Genomic DNA, 14,361 nt, shown 5'->3' on the forward strand with positions numbered 1-14,361 from the left:
GAAAGCCTGCGACCTGTCAGCTTTCCGACCGACATCATAATAAGGCCCTAAATAGTTAATATATATAAAATTTAAAATTTCCAATTATTTAATACATTAAAAAACTACGAATTAAATATATGTCAATGATCAGAATAAAGCATGTCAGAAATACCCATTTTAATAATAATCCTACTGACTTTATAAAAAATGTAAAATTTCAAGCAGTAGGGAGATTTGTTATTCTTCATCCAATCAAAAACACAGTGGAAAGTGAAGCTATAATGTGTATGGGTGGGGGAAGCTGGGGGTGTAGCGATAAGATTTACTATTCTAAACCTAGTCCAGCAAACACAGGGGGAAGTGCATATATTTGAGGGTAAGGGAGCCAGGTTTTCTATTCTAACTAGAATCCCATGAATTTGGGAAAATTCATGTAACTGAGGAAGTCATATTTACTATTCTAAATCCAGCCCTTCGAACAATGGAGAAAGAGCAAAAGAGAGTGGTCTGAATTACTGTTCTAACTCTGGTGCAACTAAGATTTACTATTCTAACTCCAGTCCCACTAACTGCATATAGGGAGCTGATTTGGGGGTATATTTATTGTCATTTTGCGCTGGCCTTGAGTCACAAAAGTGATTCGATCGAAGGTTTACTCTCCAGCACAAGTCACCTGATATACATAGCACCAAGGAAGCATTTAATGGGTACTGTATGGGCATTCTTATACATTCACCGATGGTTTTTGACACAAAATCCTGTCTAGCAAAAAAAAGTAGACAGGGTTTTGCGCAAAAAAACTATGGCGGTTTGACATTGGCTTCATTGAGGCAAAATGCTTTTATTTCTCCAATGTCTTCTGACACTGTACAACACACAATCAAAATGGGAAAAGTTTAAAGATTAGTCTGAGCATAGTATTTTGTACTGGAAAGGTACACTTCCAGTTCAGAACCTATTATACACATGACAGACCGCTTTACATTATGTTGCAAAGATGTTTGTGTGTTTATGACGCTGGCAGCCTGATTATGTGCCAGAGCTCTGGAGATCTAAAATATGGTACTGTCCACATAACGCAGAGCTGCAACTTTTTTTGCTTCACTGCATTACAAGCCATTTTAGTAAATGTGCCTCTGACGTTTCCAGTCCCAGGAACATTGCGGATAGTGCATATTAATGAGGAGAGAATGACTCGGATTTACTATTTTAACTATGTTATGTCATATTCTATTCCATTTTATTCTATTCTATTCTATTATATTACAACTCATTCACAACTAACGCTGGGGAAAATGCATATACTTTTGGGAGTCATATTTAACTCCAGTACCGTGAACAATAGGGAAATTCCATATAATTAGGTGGTGGGGTTTCAAATTTACTTTTAATAAATCAAGTCCCACTAACACTGGGGAAAGTGCATATAATTCAAGTGGGGTAGTTAGTAAAAGTAAATATTCAAACTTTATTACCACTTATATTTGGTAAATTACATATCTTTGCGTCGGGGTCAGATTTACTATTACTAACTGAAGTCCCACTAACATTGGCGAAAGAGAATATATTTATGGGGTGGATTTACTATTCTAACCTGAGTCCTGCGAACAGTAGGGAAAGTGCAAATAATTGGGGAGAGGAGGATAATTTATTGTACTAACTTCAGTCCTTCTAACACTGAGGAAGTGCAAATATCTTGGAAGTGTGGGAGGTCCGAATTACTACTAACACTAGTGCATCAAATATTAGGTAAAGTACATATAATTGGGAGGTCAAAACTAATATTTTAACTCTGAATGCATTTGTCTAACATAAAATGTATATTTGTTAATACACATTTTTTAAATAAAGTGTATTATAAATTACATATTACATTTTGAATTTTTTATAAAGTAATAATCTAACAATTTTCTAAACATTTGAAAAAAAAACATTATTATTGTGCACCTATAATATTTATTTTGAAAGTTAGAAATTCAAATATGTGACCACAATTAAATAATCCTGATCCCCATTTATTAAATAATTTAGAATTCAATAATTCATGCTAATTTATATAATTTTGTATCTTTTTAAAACTTTACAAATAAATTAATTAAAAATCACTTGAACCCACATTGTTTACCCTAATTAATCTTTCAACCCATTTCCTCCAATAAAAAATATAAAGTTCAATTTTAAAAAATAAAAATAAAAAATGATGACTTTGTAAAACTTTTTTTAAAACGACACTATTACAACAAAATATTAAACATGTAAAACAATAAGATATTTAAAAATGACACTTGATAAAAAAAAATTTAAGAAAAAAAACTCAATCCCCCAATAAATTTACTACCCATGAAAGATATCACAGTATAACAATTCAATATAATGAAAATAGAAATAGGCATAATAAATGTAACAAAATGTAAATTATTATCATATATTTAAAAATATATAATGGCAATAAATATATATTGTTTTTAAAAACACAATCCAAAAAGCATAACATTTATAAAAGTTCTAATATTTAAAAAAAATATACGGCCTCACGTATCACTTGGATCGTTACTGGACTTCCCAGTGCCTCCCTGACCTGTCTATCCAGTTCCAGCAGCCGCAGAGTTCTTAAAAAGGCTGTTTGTGTTCCGGCAGAGATAGGTGATGGCGGGGAGTATAGGGCCTTGTAATAATATATGAATAAGTCATTAATAGGCCCTGGCGTGTATATAGATTTCTCTGCATTCGTTCTGATGTGTGTTATTGGGCCCTCAAGACTCTGGTCTGGTAAGTCATGCCAGCAGCCTACCTGGACGCTCTTCTTCCTCTTGAACCTTGGTGAGGTTGCCCTCATAATCATGGCAGAGGAGCTTTTCCAGTACCTCATTATACCTCCTGCGTAACTCCCTAATGGCTCCTGGGTCTGTCAATTCTGTGCCCTGGACATTATTAAGATCATGCAGCCTGCTCTCAAGGTCTTCTATTTCCCAGTGTACCTCCCACTGTATTCATATCTTCTGCCCCAGTACAATTCCGTTGAAAGCAGTTGCGTCAAATGCGGAATTTCAACAGCCGGGTTAAGCAGTTTGGCCAGTATCACCCCCATGTGTGTAGACAATCCTGCCGGACCCAACTCCTTCTGTCTCAACCCATCCAGCCACTGTGTATTCCACTGTAGCTGAGAGGCCAGGTAATATAGCTCGAAGTTCAGTGCCCTCAGTCCACCCTCGGTCATTGGCCGTTGCAACGTTGTCAAGGACACCCTCTGCCATCCCCCATCCCAAATCAGCTCCTGCAACAACGAATCAAGCTGGCGGAACCAGCGGGCCGGCACTGTCACTGGTTAATTAGTCAAGAAATCAAGCAGACCCTAGTCCTGATCTCTTCCCCTTCTTGAGACTCCTATGGACTGGTAGGGTCCCCCTTCCAGGGGAGCACATGCTGCTATTTCCGATTGTGGATTGCCTCGTGGGTTTGTTTTTCTGGTTGTTCTTTAAGTTTAAAATGAAACCGTACAGTGGGGTCCGGATGGTGTGGCTATCAACGCTGCTAACTCCTGTGCATCTTCCTCAGCCGCAACACGCGCTCTACAATGTGTATCATATGCTCCTTTTGTCTGCTAGCGGCCGGCCGGAAGGTTGTAGGCCCATCTTTGTATATTTTTTGAGTTTTGTAATAAACGGTTTCAAAAAAAAAAAAAAAAAGAAATCAAGCAGACGCAGCAGCTTGACAATTTTAGACAGAGATTCAGGTCATTATCGGTAATCGTAAGGGGCACCAGAAGGGAACACTGGAGTGGAGGGATAAGAACGCCTTCCCCAGGTTACTGTCCCATAAGTCCTCCAGGTAGTTAAATATCAGTATTCCAAGATACCTAAATGTGACAAGGGCCCAGTTAGGGTCTGCAGGGAGCTCTTGTGGTCAAGGATTCCCAAGGGAGACAGCAAACAAATACGTTATTTTCTTATTGACTTTCAGTCCTGAATGGCGTTCAGATTTGGACAGGAGGTCGAATGCTCTGGCAGATGCTATCGTGGTGTCTGCCAAATAGAGTAACAGGTCTTCGGCATATAGTGAGATAATATGTTCCCGACCTCCAATTGCCAGTCCCGCTCCCCTTTGTCGAAACAGCTCTGCCAAGTGTTCAATTGCCAGCGCGAACAGAAGCGGGGACAAAGGGCACCCCTCCTGGGTGCCACAAAAGATCCCGTACTGCGAAGACACCGTTCTGCCAGTCTGAACCCGCGCTGTAGGCAACTCATACAAGAGCATCACCCACCTAATCCAGCTATCTCCGAGGCCCATACTATGCATGACTTCAAACAGGAAGTAAACACAAGGAGATGATGGACTTAGTGCTGAACATTGCATACGGTTCGATGGGACTTCCTGTTTGAACAAAGCAAACACAAGGAGATGATGGACGGAGTGCTGAAACTTTTCAAACACTCACCTCCAGTCACAGATCTGGGTTGAATCCATCACCGTTCTTTAGCTCACTTTGCCACCCTAGCTCAGACACAGCTATATGCAAATCAGTCTTGACCCTGTGCCTCATGGGAACGGTCCAGACCGAACTGCCAAGCCATATTTTATAGTATCTTATAGTATTGTTCTCTTTGATGTGTGTTCATAAATCCCCTACTCAATTTTTCTATTCGGTGCTCTTTCCCATGTTGAATGTGTCTCCAGCTTTATAAATTGTAGATATCACAAGTTTAGATGATGTGTTGCTTTGTACATAATCCACAGAAGTTGGATGTTGTGTAAATACTGCAGCATCACTTTTACAGAAACTTTGACATAAAACAATAAGCTTCAAGGTAAAGATTACAAAATTTAAAGCACTGTTCCTCTAGAACGCCACTGTATTAGAGACTTTCTGTATTACTTATAATTGTACTTTTAGGAGTCACTAATGTTTCCTGCCACACATGATTCTTTCTTTCACTTTCCCTCAGTCTAAATTTGTATCTTCTTTACAGTGCTGTGTCCTTTGCCCCTGGCATCTTATATTGGATCTTCTAGAATACTACATGATCAAGTCCAGCTTTTTACTTTTCTACACTAGGGCCCATCAGATTTCTCCAGTTCTGTGCCACATTTCTCTTAGACAGTACTAATCCAATTCACAGGCTTGGCTTTTTGGCTTGTGTAGCCTTCATTATCCAGAATTTGTAATCAGGCTAGTTTGTGGCTATATTCTACTGGGCGGTATATTACAGACTTGTATCTTTGCTAAGAGAATTTCACAATAAGAACAGATAATCCTACAGGACCAGACTGTGGATGAATTATTCCTCCTCAGCTTGGCACCTAAGGTAAGTGCTGAAGTCAACTACTGACCTCCTGCATAGAATCAGCAGTCTCAACAGTTGCATAATAACAAGATAGGCTGTCATACAGACAATAGCAATAAATATTTACTTTATTATACACTGACCAGTTTACAGACAGCATACTAATGCAATTTCTTGGAACATCTAGTTAAGTGTATCCACAGATATGTGTGTACTCTACTGTACCTGATTATGCAAACAAAAAGTGTTTGTTACAACTGTGAGATTTTGAGAAAGCCTTCAAGTCAGTTTCATACTCAATTTCAACAGAACTTCTTTGGATTACACACATCGAAAATTTGGGAAATATATTAAGATGAATTATTGTTCCATCTGGTCCTGTTTCTCTTATTGTCCCTCATTTATTCTATACAATAGTGCTTTTTTACTTCTCTGATTACACTTATACATTTTTACAGTGATGTAATGTGATGCAAAAGGAGAAACAAACTATGATGGAAATCATTAAAGACCTAGTTTTGGTGTACACTTTTTAGTGTATGTAGCAGCTGACGTTGGTTCTATTTCTTTCATCTATTTAGACTGTTAAAGTGAGACCGATATTAATTCTTGAGAAGCCAGATTGCCATACTCAGATAATGTGAATTCCTGAGACAGAACACTTTGGAATCTCTGACTGGGAAATTCTCCTGTAAGTTGTAACTAAATATCATACCTTACACACTTTGGCGGCTACTCAGAAACTACATTTTGTAGTGCATTAAGTAGTACTACAGTAGTACTACTCACATGCCACAAAATGCTGTTGACAAACCTACAGGCTGAGACCTTCACGTCCACCTCTCCTGTCTTTTCTTTGCAGAGATCTCTGCCATGGTGGCGCACATTTTAGCACATGTAGGTATTAGTTGCAGTATTAAATGTGGGAGGAACATGTGTGAGTGGCTGGAGAATGGGAAATAGTACTAACTGGAAGGGGTTTTGGGAATTTTAGGGAGGAATATGCCAATATAAACACATATCCACAAAAGAGTAATACCATTGCAATTCACAAACTATACTTTTGAAGTTATTACATCTCTAAAGGAGTCAAAACTGATGTAAATGTACTTCATATCAGCCTTGGAGTAAGTCAAGCACCACACATGGCCACTCACAAGTACGGTAACACATTCCCATGGAAAACAGCAAAGGAAGGGAAATAAAATAACATCCCACATGAACTAATGTTAATATGATAAAACATATATATTTACACACACACCACATCTCAACCGATATACATATATATATACATATATATATATATATATTACCACCAATCCCGCCTCCTCTTAAGAAAGCAGGTCTGACACAGCTGGGGTCTCGTCACAGCAAGGCTTTAATATCCACCATTAAGCATAAAATCACAGCGTGTTCAGCATCAGTCGCGTGCCTGGGACGCGTTTCGGCGATTGCCTTCTTCCAGCCAGTTCTACGCTCGACTGCCAATGTTTTGCAAATTTCGCGGGGGTTGTATTTGTCCATCATGGAGGAGTCTCATTGGACCAACGATGTCAGCATAGATATAATATATAATTATTGTGAGCAATGTCACGTGTTGACCGAAATGCATAATGGCAGATTTTTGCTGAATATATTTGTTTGGAGGTAACTGGTGCCTGCACCTGGTCCTTGGAGTATTTGTGAATCACGGGTGGTGATTTCATATAATTCTTAAGCAAATTTGTATATATTTTGAAAATAATAATATATTTAATTTAAATGAACTAAGCTTTTATTTAAAAAAATTATATTCTTTAAACACATTATTTTAACTAAATTTACGACACATTAAATAGGAATTTAAAATGTGTGATACAGTGTTTTTTTTTACATTTGCCTTTAAAAGTTCTTGTATATAAATTAAATTAATATATTTAATTTAAATAATTAAATAACATACATTTAGGTTGACGAGTTAATGTGCTGTAACTTTTTACTATCTTTGTTCTAGGTCATAATTACATTATATTGTACTTCAAAATATGGTTACTACATTAATACATAAAAAAATTATACTCTTCAATATTTCTCTCTATACTGTCCCTTTAGGGGCTTTAGACTGGTGTAGGAGTTTCTTACCCCTTCTGTTGTAGGAGGTTCCAACACCTGTTTTGAGAGGGTGCAAACGTGTATGTCTATACATAGGTCCCAGATGTAAATCTACACAGAAATGATGAATAGCAAAAAGTGTAGAACCACACCTAAGTGTAGTAGGACATATGGACAGGGATAAATATAAATGTGTATATTTACCTTTGTAGATAGCCACCTTTCTTTGCCTGCCCCCAACTGGGCAGCGTGGCACAGTGACCTAAGGCTCTGGAAGTGAACACTGGAGATTAAATCAGTTTTCAATGGCAGAGAAATAATATTTTTCTCACGACATTATGCCAGTGTGATATCCTGACAATTTGTAAAAGAAGCTACAACAATATGGTAACTATATGGTAAACATCATAGAATGCAGCTTCATTATTCATATGTGTCAGGTCTTACTTAATGTCTATTTGGGAATGTCCAACTGCCTAGTACGGAATGTTTTATTGTCTATATAAGAGATCACAAATCATTGTGCAGGCAAAATTAAATCTAAATCCTCATCATTACTACCGCTAATAGTGACTGTGCACCCAATAAAGATAGTGCCTTCTTCCTTCCTTTATTTGCTGTAGGCAGACAAAATACGTTTATGGTTCTTATGGTTTTTAATTGCGTAAAGAATGTGAGAGATGCAACCTGGAAACTCCTAACAATATGCTCCTATAGGATGCATATAGATGTTAAATTTAATTTCTTGCTATCAATGGAGTTTGTACTACTCTGATGGACAATGCTATATATATTAGAAACTCTCAGACGTATTCATATGATACAGTGGAAAATTATGGCTGAATTCCTGGTGCATGACTGCATTCTAACTGCTCCTCTGCTATTCCTTTATTATGGCTGCCATAACTTTTACCATTTGTTGTAGCAAAGTGTTAACAATGTGGACAAATATACCTTTACATATCAATTATAGCTCTATTATGTTTATCTATTTACTTATTTTTTCAATTGTTCTCATTTAATTTCTTTGTTTGGTTCCTAGCCCTGGTACTGTGATTGGTTGCAATTCTAAAGACAACCTGCATCCCACCAGCATCCTATGAAACCGTGTGTGTAAGGTTAGGGTGAGAGTATTTGGAGCCAGCATTCAATGGATATTGTGCTAAACTCACTGGGCCTTGAGGGTTTTTCTGGTGGAGGCCTCTTTGAAAAGTCTTGTTTCGCTTTTTTTTCCATAAGACAACCATTGTTGGTTGGAACCCTAGATCGAGGGGCAATTTGTTCTAGAGCTGTGCTGGTATTACCAGGATGCATCTGTCTGCATGCAAGTTACAACCTTAAGCTCCAACTTGTTTAGTTGTATGTGTCAGGAAAGGTGCCTGTTGGTGTTTTGGCTCACTTCTGTGCTTAAAACAATGTACAGAGATGTTTGCACTTTATTCTGTGAGCTAACTGCAGCCAGTGTAGGGGTTTGTGAGATTAGGCTATATGCTCTGATTTCTTAAAGTTAAAGTGAGTCTAGCCATCTGGCTTTTGAGCTCTCCCAATTCAGAATGTTTTTCTTTGGGGTGCCTGCATAGACAATGCTTCAGTTATTGCAATCATAACATTACCACAGATCTGACCTGTTTGATTTTCTGTGATAACTGGATCAGCGGGGATTCCTCTCAGCATCCGGAAGTTAAAGTTTGTTTTTAACTTCAATTCAGATTTGATGGCTTAACAAATGATTTTTGTCAATCCACACTCCATGATTTTTAATGACTTCATATCGGTTTGGGATTGCTCTTAATCCGTCGGGCTAGATGTTTGCAAGCTGTTGTTTTAGGAATTCCCTCGCTCCGAAGATTTCTGTTTGTGAACTGTTAGGCAGAGGTAGTTGTCCTTCTTCCATATGTATATGTCTTCCAGCAGCTGGTGACAGTTTTGGGATTAATTTTGTGGCAGCCTAACTGGCAACAGAGTAGGCTACAGAGTGGAATATTGTCAGCATTTATTTAGTGTAGGTTGAGTTTACCGGTACCAGCAGTCTCATGTAAATGGTGAAGAGAAGGCATGAACATGGAGAACCCTGTAAGACCAGACTTTCCGTTTGAAGTGACGGAACTAATTATAATTTGCTGGCTGTGGTCTGATAGGAATGATTGGCAGCATTGAAGGGTCCTCTGTTTTCACATGAGGCAGGTCAAGTAGGATTAGGATTCCAGTTTGCTCTTTTCAAGGGAAGCGAGGAGTTCTTGCCTGATGTCAGCCATTGCGGTTTCTGCGCCCCCCCCTTTTTCTGAAATTTGTTTGTCTATGTGTAATATTGTTTGATTATACAAAATTGTGCAACTGTTGTGTTTCTTTGACATACATAGCTTTGCTAATGTGTAAGTTATTAGTGGGTATATAGTTGGAGGGTTCTAATGGATCTGACACTAGTTTCTTTATCAGGGGAGAAATGGTTGCTTGTTTTAGGACGCTGGGCAAGGATCCTTGTTGGAGGAAGGGATTTATAATCTTCGTTACATCCGGGCCAAGCATATTGAAGTAATCTTGGTTGTGGTGGATGCATAAAGTATGACTGCGAAGTTTGAGGGTTTTAGCTTCCTAGCAACTTTGCGCACTTGTTAGAGGCTCATTATTGCAAACTTTGATAAACTTGTGTGGATGCTGGGAGTTTTATCGATATGCAAGATGAGGTTTCTAGCTGTGATCTAAAATCAGATCTTTTGGATGTTGTTAGCATCTCAAGTTCACAATGTTAGTCTTACATGACATGCACTTTTTAACACCACAGGCTCTCTAATTTCCCTGAACATTTCAAATAGTTTACTAGAGTGGTTTAAGACCTTGTTAATGTGGGTGACAAAAAATAAGCCTTCATTGCTTTCTAAAATGCTGTATGGCAGAGGTTACTCATTACTGGAATTCAAACCTCCACTAAATCGATGTTTGAATCCAGGGACCCCAATGAGTCATCACTAGAAGTGCAGGACCCCATTGATGATTTGGAATGCAAAACAATACACAAACATACAGAAACAATCATTCATTAACCAAATATACAAATTGCTACAAATTGCTAAATATTTCATACATATTCACAAACAATTGTAAAATATCAAAATATTAATTAGAAGGATGAAGGTTTTCAAAATTCAATTGATGCCACTCATCAGCCATACTATATTCTGTTTGATGCACTTGCACTGCTCCAGTGAATGAATCTGAGGATACTAACTTCATTTTTAGCCTGCAATTTTAAATTTCTACGCACTTACAGAATGTTTTAAAATTTTCAATTTAACATTTTGCTTTTTTATATACATTATATTAAGCTGTTAATATTGATTTTCTGAATTGTATTTGGGCGGTACATCAACTGCTCTGGATAGTTTCTGATGGAGTGAGTCCGAAACAATCTGGGTTATCATTTGCTGATGCAGGTGGATAGGCTGGGGTGGTGAACACTGTGCAGAATCTGAGTGAAAATGACCTCTTTCCAAATATGTGTTGGATTGGTGGTTTTTAGTCTTAAATGGTTGAATCCCGGTTTTGTAGTTAGTGCAATCAGCAAATCTTTCAACCATAATTTATGTTGGACATTACATATTGATATAGAAACAAGAAACCCCCTTGAAACGGCCTTTCACATATGCGATACCCATACACCACGCTTATGAAGGAAAATACTAAAGATGCAATGTGCAGAGCATACACACCATGCAAACAAACGCATGCCAGCACCAGCTAACATCACAACCCAACTTTGGCTGCTTGGAGGTGCCCCGCCAACCCTATACCCTAACCCAGTTAGTCTCAGTTACCCCAAAATGTCCCCCCCCCACCATTAGTATCATAGAATAGTAATACATCCACGCTCCATCAATAGGCGAACCTCCCTACGACGATCAACAACAAGTCTTGGGTCGCCCCCTGCCGGTTACAGACCTGTGGCCCCGCCCGGGGCACACAATAGCTGGGAGGATAGGCTTGTCACTCAGTTTCCTGCACTATGTAACTGTAATAATTGTTGCAGAAGATGTTATGTATTGTGATACTTATGCTGTATTTGCTTGTTTAGCAATTGAAACGTTGGTAAAAAATTACAATAAACAGATTTAAAAAAAAGAAACCAGGGCCCGGTGCATGCCCTGCCGATTGAGCAGGAGAGAGACTAGATTGAACAAAGCCTAGGTACTGTAGATTAGCTGTTGCTCGGAATGTCAACCCAGGGATTGATGTCGATCATGAACCTGACTCAGTTTGTTAGTATTTAATGAAACAGGGATAAATCCAAAATATTTTATCTGAAGGAAGGGCTGTCATCTAGGTTATGGTAAGTTAATCAGATAAATAATGATGCGCTGAGGGATGAGGAAGTGCACACTGTCCTATTTCAAATTAATTGTAGATAGAAGATTGCCGATCCGTCATCTCTGACTCCTTAGAAAATCATGAGTCCAACCCATATCTGATCATGACAGATTCTGATGTTTTCAGTAACTGTAAACATATTTTTATTATTATACTGAGTACATTTTGGTGCATGTTCCCTCAAAAATATTACAGCTGCCTTAATCATTTTTATGGAGACTGCACAACCTTTAGGTGTAGTGGAGAAGCAAATAACGCACTCCTGACTGTGTTCAATAGGAAGCTCAGCCTTGGATAGTTCAAATGGGGATACCCGCAGCAGCATGAGAGCACAGCTGCTTCAGCATCCCAACAGAGTCCTTGACTCCAAACGGCTCGTGGGCAGAGCAGGGACTGTGAGGATAGGAGTGACACGACCAGAAGTCTTTGCCTGTAGGTCTTCCTATCAGTGAAGATATTTTCACTTGTAAACCAAAATAATTGGAAAAGCACTAGCAGACCAGGGAAACCAGTTGCCTGAAGAGTACATCTTGGAATAATAGATAGGTTTATACATACTGTTTGTAGGTTATAGACTTACACATGCTCTATTTAGCTTTCCTCTTTTTTAAATATAATCTGCCCAAATAGAGATGCAAATGTAATCATTTCTTTAATCCGAACACTATATTTATAACATAATGCAGCTTGACAACTGTAAATGGTACATTCGCTAATGAAGTTGAAAAATGAAATCTCTATCAGTGACTTTGTAGTCAAAAGGGTAATCTAATGCGCGCGACGAACGTTTAAACCATTGTGACTGTCTTTTCAATATATGCAGGAAAACATAAAGAATCGTCTTCAGTGACAGCATCAGGACCAATGATCAGTTGGAAGGAGTTTGAACAATGCATGCCGTGGCATATTGTGATCCTGGTTGGTGGCGGGTTTGTGCTTGCCAAAGGATGTGAGGTAATGGCCTGACTTTCGAGAACTGCACTCAAACATTGATTATTTTATTGCTTTCCCTGCAAACAGTTCTGATTAAATTACTAGCTGTTTGCTGGAACAGGGGAAGGCGCTGATGATTAGAAAATGTGCTGCTTAGTAAAATGTTACCTTTTGGTTTCCAAAGGCGGAACTCTAGAAAGGTGTACACGTGCTGAAATATGTTTTTCTTCATTGTGCACCTGTCTCTACTCCTGGAAGTATCCATAATTCGGAATCACTGCTTTCTCTGTGATGCAATTGGAGGCTGCATTGTTCTGGGCCGTAAGACTGCATTACCAAACTTCATGGAATAATAAATTATGGCTTTTGACATTTCTTTAAAATTTGCTGAACTGGTTGAAACAAAGATCATATAAATACCCTACTGCAACATAGAATCATTATATTACATGCGGATATCTTCTCCTACATAACAGAGGACCAGTCAACATTCTGGTACAAGTTAAATTTCTGTCATGGGATCACTTCATTTTTTAATTGTTATGTTAAATCAGCAATGCTTAAGTATGGCTCTCAAGAAGCAAATATGTAAGTTTTAGCTCATTTTTTTCCCCACAAACTGTATTGCATTTTATAAGAATCTACTTGCATTACAAAAACATGCCATTCATTGCGACATATATCATAGAATAAATTCAATTCGATCAAAATTTTGAGTCCAGTCAACTCCATTTTTATCTGTGTCAAGCATATACATATGATGACCATGGGTTTAAGATCAAATGGTCAAATGCAATATCCCACCCACCCGGATCCCCAACCAAATTATAATCCTTTTATGTCATGTAAGTTTTAGCTCATATTGGTGCAAAACAGAACTCAAGCGATGTAGGTGATGATGCATTTTAGTATGGAATAAAGATGGAAATAGCTTTCAGTACCTCAAAAGGCTGTCCCATGACTAAATATCTGTCTGTGGTAGATGGATCTGCTCAGTACAAAAACATAATTGAGGATGCCATCTTGATACTTGTTTCCGTGCTCCAAAAGTAGATGCAACATGCAATCAAGCAATTTCATTGCAAAGAAAACCCCTCACACATGTCTTTTTCAGACTTATTAGGCACATGTATGGAGTGTATGTGGGTACCTAGGTGCCTGTTATCTGCAATTCACTGTGAAAAGCAGTCCAATGATTCTTGCATACTATAACCAGGCTTACTATGTTGTAATACTGCACAGAAAGCTAAGAGAGCATTGCAGTTTGGGGGAGCAAGAGGTGTTTAAATGATTAGTCCTCATAACTTATGGTATAACTTATAGTGGAAATTCTTTTATCAGAAGCGAACTACCAAAAATTTAAAACCATAATAAAGCTATTAAAAGCAAGAAAAATAATGCAGAACAATGTTAAGTTTAAGACTGGCTTTAACCTAAAACAAATATATTGGTAGCTGAAAAAGCATGCATACAAACATTAAACAATATATTTCTTAAACGAAAGGTCAAAGCAAGCATTATCAAGAAAGAAAGAAACTTGTGAGGGAGACCTGGGAAGCCTTACAGTCAATCGAGAAAATGGTGATTTTTTAAATTCCATAAGATACACAAATAGAGGTGTCTTGAATTTGTATGATGTAAGAAGATCTAAGACCCCAATTTCATTTGGTTAGGAACAGGATGTGGCCTAACGACCAGAGCAGCCGAA

The 14,361-nt window shown here is 38.1% G+C and overlaps 1 protein-coding gene across 1 annotated transcript in view; it reads left to right on the top strand.

Moving 5' to 3' along the window:
* Positions 1-14,361, top strand: part of LOC146857670 (solute carrier family 13 member 1-like) — a 521,802-nt gene that overhangs the window by 368,678 nt on the left and 138,763 nt on the right. The window contains exon 13 of the mRNA XM_085648250.1: positions 12,544-12,674. Within this exon, the coding sequence (XP_085504376.1) occupies positions 12,544-12,674 (131 nt within the window). The remainder of the gene's footprint in view (positions 1-12,543; positions 12,675-14,361) is intronic.

This window comes from Triturus cristatus, chromosome 3_2 (assembly GCF_964204655.1).
Source record: "Triturus cristatus chromosome 3_2, aTriCri1.1, whole genome shotgun sequence".
NCBI lineage: Eukaryota > Metazoa > Chordata > Amphibia > Caudata > Salamandridae > Triturus > Triturus cristatus.